General features: G+C 37.1%; 1 protein-coding gene across 4 annotated transcripts in view; it reads left to right on the plus strand.

Moving 5' to 3' along the window:
- Positions 1 to 15,156, plus strand: part of UNC79 (unc-79 homolog, NALCN channel complex subunit) — a 237,283-nt gene that overhangs the window by 35,884 nt on the left and 186,243 nt on the right. For 3 of the 4 annotated variants that reach the window (XM_032345110.1, XM_032345112.1, XM_032345111.1), the window contains 4 exons: positions 740 to 860; positions 6,114 to 6,131; positions 7,636 to 7,940; positions 11,144 to 11,314. In XM_032345110.1, coding sequence (XP_032201001.1) covers positions 740 to 860; positions 6,114 to 6,131; positions 7,636 to 7,940; positions 11,144 to 11,314 — 615 coding nt within the window. The remainder of the gene's footprint in view (positions 1 to 739; positions 861 to 6,113; positions 6,132 to 7,635; positions 7,941 to 11,143; positions 11,315 to 15,156) is intronic. The other variant, XM_032345113.1, reaches the window with a different exon arrangement.

A 15,156-nucleotide genomic window follows, 5' to 3' on the forward strand; every position in this document is an offset into this window, starting at 1 on the left:
TGAAGATGTGAGCAGCCGTGCTCAGAAAAGCTATTAGGAAGTCTCCTAATTTATGAAAGTCCTTGGAAGAAAAATGTGACATTCATTTTTTATATTTTTATTACCACCCAGTTATTATATTCTTACTTAATACTCACCAATTTACTCTCCTCGTAACATATTCTTGCTGTTCAGACATTCACTAAATACGTCACATGTCTTAATGATCATGGATTGAATTAAAAATCTGGTTTTGACTGATGCCATTGTGCAAGAGACTCCCTATATTTTAGGATTTTTGAAGTGTTGTTGAAAGACCTTTGAGTTTTCTCCTTCAGTTTTAGTTCAGCAATCTTAAATATAATGCTCTAGTGGCAGAGATTATATCTATTATTATTTTGCTAATAATAAGCTAACTGGGGGGTGGTTATAAAATGATTTGGAATACTGCTTTTCTTAGTGATAAAAAAATAACAGATAATTTATGAATAGGATATTAAGCCAGATAAGTAAAAAAAAAATTTGTATGCTGAATATAATGATAAAAAATTAAAGGTCTTTTAAGTGGTTTCTAACATGGAATTCCAGTAAAAATTTAACATATTTTCCTTAAAATATTTATTAAATTCTGTACCTAATCATTAAAAAAAAAAACCCCAAAACTATGTACCTAATACATATTACAAGATGATTTTTCTTTCTTTTTTTTTTTGTTTTTTGTTTTTTTTTTTTTTTTTTCTTTTGTTTTGCTTTTATCTAGTTGCTTCCAAGATTCGGTACTTACAAGAATATCATAACCGGGTTCTTCACAACATTTATCCTGTACCTTCAGGGACAGATATTGCAAACACCCTGAAATACTTTTCTCAGACCTTGTTAAGGTAAGCTTTAAAATATCCTCTACTTTGAAAGAATTATTAGGTAGTACTGCTGAATTGATTGGGACCTAAGCTTTTATTGAACTGAAAGTTTTGAAGGGCCTTCTGTTTTCTTGTGCCCTGCCAGAAGAGTCTGGACTCAGGTTCTCTGGGGGTATGTAGCAGATCAGATCACAGACCTAAGTGGAAAAAACCAAATGGGTTGCATGGCTACAGCCTGCTTTCCCTCATTTTACATCTTCTCAAGAGAGTTATATAGTGGTAAAAGGTTCTATGTCTGGCACTAATGTAGAGTGGGGTGGAAAGGAGAATTTATGTTGCTAAAATTAAGAATAGGAGACGGTCTTCAACAAAAGCAGAATTAAGTAGCATTTTAGGTTATCTATAGGATATCTTATTACTTGAAGTATGATCTGGGAATAACCATCTGCGTTCAGTATGTTTGACAATTGATGTGGACACTCTGGGGGGAACAAGGAGCGGGAAGCATTGGCCGCTTTGACTGTGACACAGAGACAGAAGGTACTTACCTCCTTTACAGTTCTCATTAGGAATAGGAAAAATAGGCAGATGGAGGGGAACCACTCAGGTGTTTGGGAAATCACAGCCACGAAGGGAGGGGAACCCTTTCCTTTCCATTAAATTCTAAGGCTCAGTCTCTCCCTTACTGACCATGATCTTTGTGCTACAGATCTGATTTTTGGAAACATGCAAAATGACTTGCTACTGTTTCTTTTAGCAACATTTTTGTGAGATCAGAATTAGGAACAGAACACCAGTGGGGACTGAGGGGCGTGGCCCTGGTGTTGGAGGTCCCAGTGGTCAGGGCTCAGCCATGGCCCGACTGAACGCTTTGCAGAAGAGGCTTCATGTGATCAAGTCAGCTACTGGTCTTCTCAGCCCTGCTGGGAAGGGCTTGTTCTTGTTCTTTGGAATACCTTGTCTTCTTTAGAACACTTAGTGCTCCTGTTCTCTTTTAAAGGAATTCTGTGTATCAAATTCATGGATTTTAGACTTGCCCAGGTATTTCATACTTGCCGAGTCGAGGACCTTAGGGGCAATTTCCCTTCTTTTCACATTGTAGGGGAAGCATTTTTCAATTTTCATAGTGATAAGCAGTTTAAGTTTATACAACAAGCATCTGAGTCTGCTCTTTTGTCTCCTTTTTGTCGTTGAGGTCAGAGTTCTCAATGGCAAGCACTTTCCTTTATCACAAATTCTGGGAGTTCACAAAGTGAGAGCTGTTTTTTCAGTAGTAAGGAAAATCTGAATTCACTTTGCCAAGAAACTGATGTTCCCATTGGCACTTTAAAGCCTACTGCTTAAATCTTCGTCATTGTATCAGGAATTTTGGAAATTTGAGATACTGAAGTGATGGATCGTTAGGATATGGTCATGGGTGATAACATTGAAATGGTAAAACTGGGATGAAGGTAATTTGTTCAAGTAGACTCTTCTCTTGGAGAAGAGTCTATGCAATTGAGCGGAGTCCCTTTTCAGTGGGAGACAGTATCAGCAACGACTCCTACTGGCAAGAGTAACAAAATGGCTGCCATTTATCATAGCTATTGTATGTGATAATACCAGTAATTATAGGTGTCGAGCGCTTTACATGTCATCTCATGTAATCCCTTTTAATAATTCTATGAAATGAGTGTAGTCTTATACCCATTTTACAAACAATGAAACTAAAGCATAGAGTGGTTTCATAAACTGCTCACAATGACACATCTAGTAAGTGTTGGAACCAGCATTGGACCCTGCTGGTCCTCATCCACAGCACACACACTCAATAATTACATGACACTGCTTCTCCCAAGTACTACTGGTTAGCACGGTATGGAGACGCTTCTCTTCGTAAAAACTTGGGTTTAGCCTTTGGGAATACCAGCCTCCCTTCTGAGACCAAGGCCTAGTTTCGGCTGTCCCTGAGGTTAAGGGAGGAAGGGAAGTGCTTCATGCAAAGACTTGCCAACTTTTTGGAAGTTAAATTTAGCTTTTCTTGAAGTGTCACATGGACAGCATTTCAATTCCCAGATGTTTTAGCTCTTTCTCTCACTTAGCAATTTGTTGTGCATAGCAGCAGGTCAGAGTGGAGTTGACAGCCTATAGGACATATTTACATGTAGTAAGAGGAAGAGTGAAAACCCAAGCAGGGTAACATGTCATGGGTTGGACTTTAGTACTTATAGGTTCAACTCTTGGGCTGAACCCAATGCAGTTTCATTCTTTTCTTTGCCTATCTCATCATTAAAAACAACAACAACAACGACAACAATAAAAGAACAATTCAAAACTCTTTCATTTCTTTTGCTTACTAGAAATATAGAACTTAAACTATTGTCCTGTATGTCCAAGTTATGACAGACCACTTTCACTGGTGGTTTATATATCTATACCAATCATATCTACATTTCTTTATTTTACTTACACTGTTAGTTCAAGACTAATGAGATGGCCTGGGTATTTGGTATAGTAAGATCTCCTACTTACTAACAAGATGGTTCCCTTTGCATTTTCATTGATTTTTACATTCAGAAACACTTCTTGCTTTCAGAATCCAGATTCTTGGGATGAAACATGAAGAAAGAATTAGAGATGAATTCTCACAGAGTAATCCTCTGACTTCCTGTTTGGATATTCTCAAGGAAGTTAGAATTATTATTATTTCTTTTTTTTTTTTTAAGATTTATTTATTTATTTGACAGACAGAGATCACAAGTAGGCAGAGAGTCAGGCAGAGAGAGAGGGGGAAGTAGGCTCCCCACTGAGCAGAGAGCCTGATGTGGGGCTCGATTCTAGGACCCTGAGATCATGACCTGAGCTGAAGGCAGCAGCTTAATCCACTGAACCACCCAGGCGCCCCAGAGTTATTATTATTTCTATTAAAATCTGCAAAATTAAGTACTGGCTGCTTCATTTGAGTCAGGATTGCATTTTTAGAGGAATAGTCCTGTGGTTTTCATGCATGGCACATAATCCTTACTGATTTCAGTAGAGTTTTGTACATTTTCCCAAAGGCAGAGATTAGCCTAGGTGTTTAACTTCAGTTAATCTAATGCATAGGAGAGGAGAGATTGTGTTACCATAATTGACTGTATCAGCATTGAGTAGTCCACATATGTCCACTTAGCTCTTAATTAGATTCAAAATAAAGTTCATGGGGTTCAGTTAGTAGAAGGTGACTCCTGTGCATTTTTCATCTTACTAGCCCTTGAGCATAGAGCAGAGTTTGGTTCTCAGAAGAGGATCAGCACATGTTTGTTGAACTGTGTTGACTTTGTCCAAGTTTTGTCCATTGCAGCAATCTTTCTAGAGCATTTACTTCATCTAATGGTGACCTGGGGTACCAGGTAAAATTCTGTCTGAGTGCCGAGTTGTACTCATTTTTATTTAGCAGGGACCTAAGGATGGGAACAGATACGCACTTTACATGGAACTTCAGAGTTTAGATTTTGTTTGCGTTTAGTATTAGAAGGACCTGTGAAGATCGTCTACTTTAATCCCCCTTCACTACAGGGGAGTCTGTCCATTGTACACTAGAAGCATTCTGGGGCCATATTTAAAATCTAAGGTCTTCTTTAAGAATCTTTTCCCCTACCTGGCAGAATATTTAAAGGTTTGTAGTCTTCCTAGGTCATACAGTCTTTTGGAATTCCTTCCCCCAGATCTTCTGCTGGTGCCATTCAAGGTGCTAGCACATGAAGTCTTTTAAAAATCATTAAGTTTGAGGAAAGCTACTTGTCGCTAACTCTTTAGAAAATGTTTGATACATTTTGAAAAGGGATTCTAGTCTCAGTTCAAAAATCTTAATTGAATTGTAATTTTTAATTGCTTAGGAAGAAAACAGACCTTCCAATTATTGATTTGAGGTCTACAGAGTAGTTTTAGAGCATAGCTTGGTCAAATAAATTTTGTTTAGTGTAGAGAGATTCAATCCAAATGTCAAAATTCGTAATCTTATAGAAAGTTTATTTTATGTATTAATTTTCTGTGCTATAATACCTCAGGACAACTTCTCATCTTTCTCTGTACCCACAGGGGTCTTCTTCTCTTGGTTCCTCTTGATGTTGGGAGTAAATATTTGATAAAGAGGATCTCAGGAGGGAAAAGGAAAGGTGAAAAGTTGGTTGCTGGGTCAAACTCTTCTGAGCAGGGCATTCTTCATATTCTTTTTGGTTGGGTGTACAGACCTCTGGGGAATAATTTTAGGTGGGGTAGATGATTTTATCATTCCCAAGTTAGACAGTTTGGTTGGGGAAATAAGTTTTTTTTTCTGAATAAACTTCACAAAACATCATAAAATCACAATGCATTGTACATTGACTCATGAGCCCTTCTTTAGTTTTTCCACAAATTAAAACATTTCCTTACATTGAAACATGAATGGTGATTTAAAACTGGTTTCATGAATAACTCATCTTCAGCCATTTTTTTTCTCAACTTCACCTACTTATTAAATCTAGAGGCAGTGAGAGAGAAGTTTTACTGTTTCAATGCTGACATTCTCCCTCCCTGCATGTATTAACTTGTTGCTGCTATCATTTGGGAACCCTATATATACAGGAAGGGAAAAGTACCAAAGCAGTCTCCAAAGTCGATTTACTAGTGTCTGTTAAATTATATCAAACTTTGGAACAATACTAAAATATACTTGAAAAAAAAATAATGTACTATATTTCCCCCACCAAGGAAAAGTCTGATGACAGAACTGTGCTTAATTTAAAGGACAGCATTAATATATGATATATAGCTGATTTTATTCTTTAAGGCAAAATGTTGTTTTTCTATATCACTTCTATAAGATCCGCATCTTGTAATTTTGAAATGATGCTGGTAGTAGGCTAACTTAGGGCTAAAATTTGGGAAATAATATTTCTGACTTAACATCTATTGTGATTCTAAAGGAATTTTAGTGGGATAGAATTCTATTAAAACAGATTTTTGGTGATTGGGCTTAGCAAGAATATAACATTTAAAGGTGGTACTTTTAAGAGTAATCAAGTTATATGAGGAAAGTATAAAGTTTGACGGAAAATCTGATGGTACTGGAATGTTGATATTATCCCATTGTAAAGTATAAGCTTACTTTAAGTTAAATACATCACACACCAAAAAAGGTAAATTTAATCCCTTTAAAAGTAAAAAAAAAATTACACTAAATCTTAAGGTATTTCTTGCTAAGAAGTATTCCATAACTATTCTGAAATTATCTTTATTATTATTAATTGTTTTTCCCTGGACATTGGGTAACAGAAGACAAAGGAAATCGAGGTAAATTAGGCACATGGAAAATAAAAAGCATGTAGTCATTTTTCTTACATTGTAACATATTTTGCACTAAGAGTAAATAGAAATAAATGTAAACTTGAAATAGCAAGCATGCCTGACACTAACCAATTCTTGACACCACTGTAAAAATGGTAAATGTAGTACCATTAACTAAGAACTTAGTGATGTTTGATGCATATAGAGTTAAGTGTAAAACAAGGTTATTTTTATGTAGTGAAACATAAATTGTTATCCACTTTGAATAGCATATAAGTGTACTATATAAAAACATTTTTTAAGTGCAGCAGATACTATCACTATAATGTATAGCGATTGTCTTTAATGATAAATAGTATAACCTAACTTAAAAACACTAAACATCTGGCCAAAGCAGTCATGTCTTCTATTTTTAAATTTACAACTCTTCTGCTTTATTGCTTTGACTAAAACATTTTCATTTAAAAAGGAAGGCTAAAAGAAAGCCAGTTTATTTCCAGAGTTTATTTTTATTCCCATTAAACTTTTTTTTAACTCTCTAAATTATCTTTCCTTTAGTGTTTAGTGAGTTTTGTTGAATAATAACGTAAGTAGCAGCAGTAACACATGAGATCTTATTGTATGATGTGCAGCTTTATGACAGATACTGCTTGCCTATTCTTTAGATTTTGAAGGTAACTGTTTAATAAGCCACTCTTTGTATTCGTAGAATAAAATGTTTTCTCCCCAACATGCAAAATAAAAAAAAGCACACACACACACATAAATAACCATTATCATTAGTTCACAAACATATGCTGCAGACCATCTACTATATATTATTTTATAGCTTTTCCAATGTAGTTTAGCTAACATTTTAGAAATATGTATTATTTCTAAATTCATATGCCTGTTTAAACTTCATTATCTCAAATGATACTGACAGAATGTCATGAAACAGTATCATAATATACATATAGACATTATTTTGATGCAATAAACATGTGATTTTTAAGACCTTCTTAATAAACACACATGTTTATTCTTTGCTAAAACATGTTTCTGCAAGTGCCATACCTATATTTTGCAGGTTTTTACTTATGTGATTAAGACAGTCTTGCTGAAAACTTCCTTTGCTTTGAAAGCTTGTTTCCATTAGTAATAGAAGCCCTGACTCATTCGGCGAAGCCATTGGTTTTCCTTCGAGGAAACCTCTCCTTCACCAGCTTGACAAACTGTAAAACATGGGTTTGGCACTGAAACATGCATTTTTATATTTTTGCTCCTTACTAACCAGATAACACATGAGATGCAATGCAACTTCCACAAACGAACCCTCGAGCTATTGGTTACCTCTCTGAGCACGAAGCTGTGCGACCCGGACTCGATTTGCACACACGGCTGGTGGAGCCATTGCATCTTATGTGGGATGTATCTGGAGTTTTATTATTTGTTTTAGAGTGTCATTTCAATGTAATGTGCTGTTCTTTGTGTCTTTGTTGTCTCTTTTTTTTCCTTGTCCCCCCAACAGCATTTTGTCCCGCACAGGGAAGAAGGAAAACCAAGATGCCTCCAATTTGACAGTGCCCATGACCATGTGTCTTTTTCCTGTGCCATTCCCACTCACCCCATCTCTAAGACCGCAGGTCAGTTCCATCAACCCTACTGTTACTCGCTCCCTCCTTTACAGCGTCCTGCGAGAGGCCCCCTCTGAACGCGGCCTGCAGAGTCGTGATGCTCACTTGTCAGACTACCCTTCTTTGGACTATCAAGGCCTCTACGTGACTTTGGTGACTCTCCTGGATCTAGTTCCTTTACTACAGCATGGCCAACACGGTGAGCATTTAATCAGAACCTTTGAGAATGTCCATGTATGTTTATGGGTGCTGGAGACTTGTTATTGGAATAAATTGCTTGAAAGGTCTTTGTGTGGCTAAAGCCTTTCTTACACAGATACTTAATTATGGTGTTTCCCATCCTGCATTTTTTTTTCCTCTTTTATGGCCAGAGGGATGTTACCCAGGCGTGCCTACATTTAGGGGAAATAGGCTGGGAAGAGGAGTCAAGCTCTGATGGAAATTTACCTCTTTTGATCTGCTTGTCATGGAGATTCTTGTTGAAATTATGGCTAAGATTTAGAAATTTGACCCCCCCGCAATAAAATGTAAGGAGAGCAGGTCAAATCCACTGACTAATTCTGTGGTTTTTGGGGGGCAAATCACAGAATCTCCCTGGGACTTATTTTTCCTGTTGGTTTTTTTTTTTTTTTTTTTTAAACCTGGGAGTTTCAATAAGGAGAAATCTCTAAGAACACTTCTAAATTTTGTTAGCCATCAATACTTACAAAATGTTGGCCCTTGGTAGAGTGTATAGTGATGCTCTAAGCTCTATATGGTACCTACTATACAGTATGAGTGGTGCTCCCATGAAAAGCATGCTTCTTTTCTTAATGCTTTCCCTTTCTACAGTGTGTTTTAGCCAATGTCATTATGTTGCTTGTTTACCAGATTCTTCTAACTTATAAAAAGGAGTACAATAATATAATAATGTTTCTGGCTTAACTATTCAGTATTATATTTTTGAGAATCACATGGAAAACCCATGCAATAAGAGAAGGGATTTTTGCAGAGAATAAACATTTAAAACATCACTTGTTCTAACTTTAAAGTACTGATAATTGTGTCTCTGGAAATACGATAACCAAAGATTCACTGCATAGAAAAATTGGAATTTGGGAAATGGGTGGATTGTGGTGGTGATTTTACCTTTGAATTGTGGCTAACATAAGAGAATGCTTAATGGTTTATTTAGTAAGATGTGTTCCTCATGAAAAAATTTTTTAAAAATATACTTTTATAAAAATGATGACATAATGCTACTCAATTTGTTTCTTCTTATATTTACAGTTCTATCTTATAGTGAATATTTAAAAATGTACAAATTTGTAAGTTTGCTTGTTGTATCATTTTGTAGCTGTTTAAGCCTCATCACTTTCACTGGGCTCCATTCCCTCTCAGAACTTAAAGGAGATGACTCTTTGAACATAAGACTGGCAGAGCCTACCATGGTGGTTGTGGGCCTGTCAGTACCTTACCTTTGGGACAACCAGTCCTGAGGTCACTCTAGACTTGCCTGGTCCTAGGGTGGGCCACTGTGTGAGAGCCCCTGGATTAAGATAAAAGCATTCAGTTTGGTAACTCACACAACCCATTTAACCGCAATTAATATGTTAAGTTATGACAATTTCAGGAGGCATGATTTATATATTTGCTTTTATATACACAACTGTGTTGTGACTTTACTCTTCACTATAATCTATATACCATGTTCTTGTTCTGCATAAAAGAGCTTAAAGGAGAGAAAAAAAACTCACTAGACTATCCCTTAGAGGTTAAAAAGCAGTACGGCAGGGTTTCTCCACCATGTCAGAATCCCCGAGAGAGCTTGAACATGGAATTAATTCTGGGTCCCGAACCGGGATTTAGGACTGAGAATCGCTGAGGGGTATGTCCTGAGAATGGAGATTTTTGATGAGCTCTCTGGATGATTCTTTCGTATCCTGAGTTTGAGAACCACTGCCCCAGTGATGGAGGCTGTGTCCTCATGGGGGGCAGTGCAGCGCACTGTCGAGGGCTGCATTCTTGTCACAGTTCGGGTACCACATGTCAGGTGATCTTGGGCAATCACGTTCTTTCTCGGGGCCTTGGTTTCCTCGTTTAAAAATATTCTAGCTCCCAGGCCCCTTTCCGCACCAGTGTTCTGTAATGAGACTACAGTGTAGTTGGGTGTCTTTGATGCATAGCCTCAGTTAGTTCTTAGTAAAACACCTGTGAATTTTACGTCTCATCAACTTGAGCCCAAGCTTGAGTGACCCTTGCTCACCAAGGTGCCCTGTGGCCTCGTCCTCTGTGTTGTCAGTCGATGTGACTGTTGAGATGGCATATTAATTCTAATCAGAAATAACATCAGACATTAGAATTGCATGAAGAAGGTAAAGGAGCTGCAAAACCAACAAATCTAATAGTTTTTTTTTAGAATGGATAGCAAGATGATCAAAGTCTTCATTGTCAAGTGTTGATTGGTAACCCATCTATTGGGAGGTCCAGAACTATCAAAAGATATATTTAGTATAATAAGATTTGGTATAGATGCATTTTAAAGCTAACTAGATATGGGGTTTTTTCCTTCTTTCTTTCTTTCTTTCTTTCTTTTTTTTTTTTTTTTTTGGTGAATGTCCTCTATTTTTACTCCTTGTGCAGGTAATAATAGTAACATTATTCGTATTACTAAAAACGACTAATACTTGTGGAGCACACATTATGTGCTGTGTTAAGCATATGTTAATCTCATTTAAGCCTTGTTAACAGTCCTTCTAGAAGAGAGGTAGGTACTCTTCCTATTCCCATTTAAGTGTTGGTGGAAAGATTGTCATTAGGTGGCACATCCTTCCCTGATAATTCATAATGAGATGCACAGGGGAACGGAGAGTCATTTACAGCTTCCTTTAGGCTGCTGTGCCTAAAGGCAATGTTCCCTCATTGCCCAAGACTCCAGATGTAGGAAGAGTGTGCTTTGGTTGATGGAGAAGAGATAGCCTGGTTTCGTTTCCAGTCCTTCCCTCGACTTCTCTAAAACTTCCAGTGCGAAAATAATTTAATGGCTTTGTGCCATAGTTATCCTGTATAAAATGTAATGGAGATAAGAATGCTAGAGGATATTTCAGGGTTCATGATCACATGGAAAGCACTTTTAGTTTCTGAAACCCAGGAATAATATGGGAATACCAAGTATTACTGAAGACTGATAAAGGGTTGAGGAGAAGCTTATGATCGAGGTATTTATCTTTCTTAATGCAGTCATACATCGAGCTAATCCTGTGTATGCACATCACTGGGCATCATGTCTCAGAGCTCTTAATAGGAAGGAAGAGATAGTTGGTTATAATTTAAGCCAATTCATAAGAATTTAAAATGTAGAATTAGCATATTTTGTTAAATGGCGAAATATTCTGTGACTGATTACTCACTTTTGTTTTGTAGATCTTGGACAGTCGATATTTTATACAACTACATGTTTGCTACCCTTTCTCAATGATGATATTCTGAGTACTTTGCCCTACACGATGATATCAACGTTAGCTACCTTTCCTCCATTTCTGCACAAGGATATTATTGAATATCTTAGCACATCTTTTCTACCAATGGCTATATGTAAGTTCCATCTTACCTAATACTAGATTCTTTTAGTGTATTGTACGAACAGAAATTGCTTTTGCTGTTTTAGGCTGTAGATTTTCAAGATTATAATGGAATCACTTGCTGTATACAGGTGCTGTGATTTAAATTGTCATTTCAGCATGATTATTATGGTGAGAATCAAAGAAATGAATGATGATGATACCTTGAAATTATTTTATTTGCATAATTTGGTCTTATGGAATAGGAAGAACACATATCAAGGTGAAGTCTATATTACCTACATGGAAATTATGGCATTTTTGTCACTTAAGGACAAAAGGTGGAGGGAGTGTTGTCTCAGGTATAGAAATTTTTATCTTTTGCATCTGAAGGCAGAAAGGTATGATGGGAAGAGGAACAGACAGAGTCAGGATATACAGATCCTAGTTTCAGCTCCATTGGTAAATGTACTGTGTGGTGTCAGACAGCTCATGTGGCTGACACCTCATCGGGGGAATGATGTCAGCAGGAACTTCCCCTCGCAGGGATGTTGTGATGATGAAGTGAGTCCAAACTTATGAAAACACTTTGAAAGAAGCTAAGGCTTGCGACCCTTTCTGTTTATAAATGTGGAGCTGACTTGAACTCTATTTCACTTTTATAGATTTAATTCTGTAGTCTTTCTGGACATGAGCAAAGAGAAAAAACAGATTGGGTTGTGGTCTTTATGATCACCATCCTTTTAAAGTATTTTTTTAAAGAAATTGGTTATGAATCCAGAGGTTACTTCAGGGGGGTAACCTGAAAAGATGGTGGATTTATGAGTCAAACACATCTAGATTCGCATCAACAGCTGTGCTACCAAACTAGCTATGTGGCCCTAGGCAAGTTACCTAACCTTTCTATTTCTTCCCTGTAAACTGAGCATAATAATTCTAGTTGCCTGGGTTGTTGGGATACCTGGTTCAGGTTTCTGATTCACCTGGGACACAGTGCTAAGTGCTAAGTGTTAGTTTATGTCTCTCCTTCCCTCAACTCTTGTTCCATTTCAACACTTTTATTAATCATATTCCATTCCTAGTGATCATTTTTCACCATTTTAATTTTAGGTCCCTTTGATCTTATTTAACTTGCTGCTTGTTGCTATGGAATAATAATTGGTAAACATAGGTACCTTTAAGCTCCATTACTTGGTTTACAGTTAAGCTTAATTTTAGCTCTGGAGTTGTAATTTTCATGTCTTTTCAGCAAAGAGTCTGACGGCTATCTAAATTATATAGCTATTCAAAAAAATAAGCAGACTGATTATATGGTTCAAGTAATAGAATATTTGATCATTCTCTCCCTCTCTTTTTGTTTTTGTTCTGTGTGACCTGACAAGGACTTCACTTATGGTTACGGATCTCAGAATTGTTTAGTTGTGTTCACTGTTAAATTTAGGCACAGGAATCCTTGTTTTGTTTTTCTTTATTTTTTTAAAAGAATTACAGTTGAGGTGTACCTTTGTTATCATTAATCTAATTCCCTGTACCCTCCTTCTTAGGAATAAGTTAATAGTTTAGGGAAAGTCATTGACTCTATCAGGTCCCTGAAGTTATGCTTCACACAGATCAAACATTGTGACAACTGGCTAGTTATTTCTTTATTCTAAATCCTCACTAATTTCTACTTAATTAAAGCACCTACCCCCAAACATGCCTTATACTCCCATTAGAATCCTTATTTATTTAAATGTGTGAGCCTTGGTACCTGAGGGGAATAAAATAGTAAGTTGAGTTTACAACATTTACGTGAATTTTAATACTTAATTAGTAGAGCGACTTGGTGCTCATTTAAATTATGAACAAGCTGTTTATGTCTCTGGGACTCCATTGTTTTGCCAGCTGTAAAGGAGGGGTTTGGAAAACATTTTCCATCTCTAAGGTTATTTCTGGCTTACTAATTCTAGGTTAAATAACATCAATCTTATTTTATGTAAGAGGCACATATATTCCTCTAACCCAGTTGTTGATCTAGTTCATTTACCTTGTCGCTTGGGTTTTGGTTTCTTACTTCTGATTTCTGCTTCTCATCACCAGGCCCGTGGGCTGAGGAATAGCCAGTTTTTGACACCTTTAAATCTTTGAAAGTAAATAGTAGTAATATTAAAGGCACATTCTATTATACGATTCAGGTATTTCTTTTGTATTTGTTTTTTTGCAAAGAAAGAGGAGTGGGTTCCTGATTAATTACGTGAAAATGAACAGACGTTTAGAATTTGTGTCTGTTGCTGGCATCCATGTTGTTTCTGTCTTTGGAAGTTGTTTCAGTGTCTAGAAATCCCGACCAAAACAAGACAGAGAGAGGGGCATTTAACTTCTTCCAGAATGTTTTTATTTCAGGACTGAGAGGTTAGGATGAAGGATGTTGCATTTTCTGAGTACTTGACAAAAGTCGTCAAGACAAGGAGACTTTTCTCTGCTCGGTGTGGTGTTTGCCAGGTCAAATGTCAATGTGGGGGCGCCTGGGTGGCTCAGTGGGTTAAGCCACTGCCTTTGGCTCAGGTCATGATCTCAGGGTCCTGGGATCGAGTCCTGCATCGGGCTCTCTGCTCAGCAGGGAGCCTGCTTCCCTTCCTCTCTCTCTCTCTGCCTGCCTCTCTGCCTACTTGTGATCTCTCTCTGTCAAATAAATAAATAAAAAATTTAAAAAAAATGTCAATGTGGACAGTTTTTCAGGTGTTAAATGTTTGAATCATTAAGAACCTAGAATATGAAGCTCTGAGCTGGGTCTGTCGGAGCATTAAGCTCTGTCATTGTAAGGGCGATGCACGTTTCTCCCTTAGGCCCTTCCCGTCATCTTTGTCAATAAACCAAGTACCATGCCTTTGTTTTAAATAACTCTTTTTGGGACGCCTGGGTGGCTCAGTTGGTTAAGCAGCTGCCTTCGGCTCAGGTCATGATCCCAGCGTCCTGGGATCGAGTCCCACATCGGGCTCCTTGCTCCGCGGGGAGCCTGCTTCTCCCTCTGACTCTGCCTTCCACTCTGTCTGCCTGTGCTCGCTCTCGCTCGCTCTCTGACAAATAAATAAAATCTTTAAAAAAAAATACATATATATGTATATATATCATATACATATATATATGGATTACTAAGAATTGAAAAAGTCATTAGCATTTCACCATGGAAACCTCTCTTTTTCCAATAAGAAATTTGTAATTTGTGGACCAAATTGAAATATGGATGTTGGGCAGATGATATGGATGTTGGCAGAGAAGAGAAAAGCTGATCCCAAATGGACAGTAACTGATGTAGGCTATGTTATTTCAAAGATGGTAATAAGCCTGAGCAATGATATCAGTAAAAGACCCTTCTAGTGTATCTTGGTAGCCTAGACTGTGCAGTGTCATGCAACTCAAATTTCCTCAAAGTCACCTGCCCTTAGGAAAAACAGAGGTTCATTCAGATCTTTGCATTGACTTAAAAGCAATCATGTGGTTGAATTGAATATCTGGTTCTAGGATCATTTTTGTTCTACAGTTACTACTCCTACAGAGGATGTGTGTGATACTCCTGTGATCCTGCAAAAACTAATAAATATATAGGAAAAAGATATAGAACTCAGCACAATATATTGATGATATTTTAATAGCCTTCTATATATAAAACCTGCTTTATTAGCTAATGATCATTTTTATAAAGTAGGCCTTACTGTACTGTAAAAGCTTTATTATTCAATCGGTAGAAATGTTTTGGAGTAGAAACAGAAAAGCTAAATTGTTTAGTCCTTCGATTCCTGGCAGATCTCTTAACCTCATCAAACTTTAGTTTCCTTAGCTATAGAATTGTGAGTAATCATGATCTCCCCTGTCTACACCCGTGTTTGTTGTGAAGAC

The sequence above is a fragment of the Mustela erminea genome, chromosome 5, assembly GCF_009829155.1.
Source record: "Mustela erminea isolate mMusErm1 chromosome 5, mMusErm1.Pri, whole genome shotgun sequence".
Taxonomy (NCBI): Eukaryota; Metazoa; Chordata; class Mammalia; order Carnivora; family Mustelidae; genus Mustela; species Mustela erminea.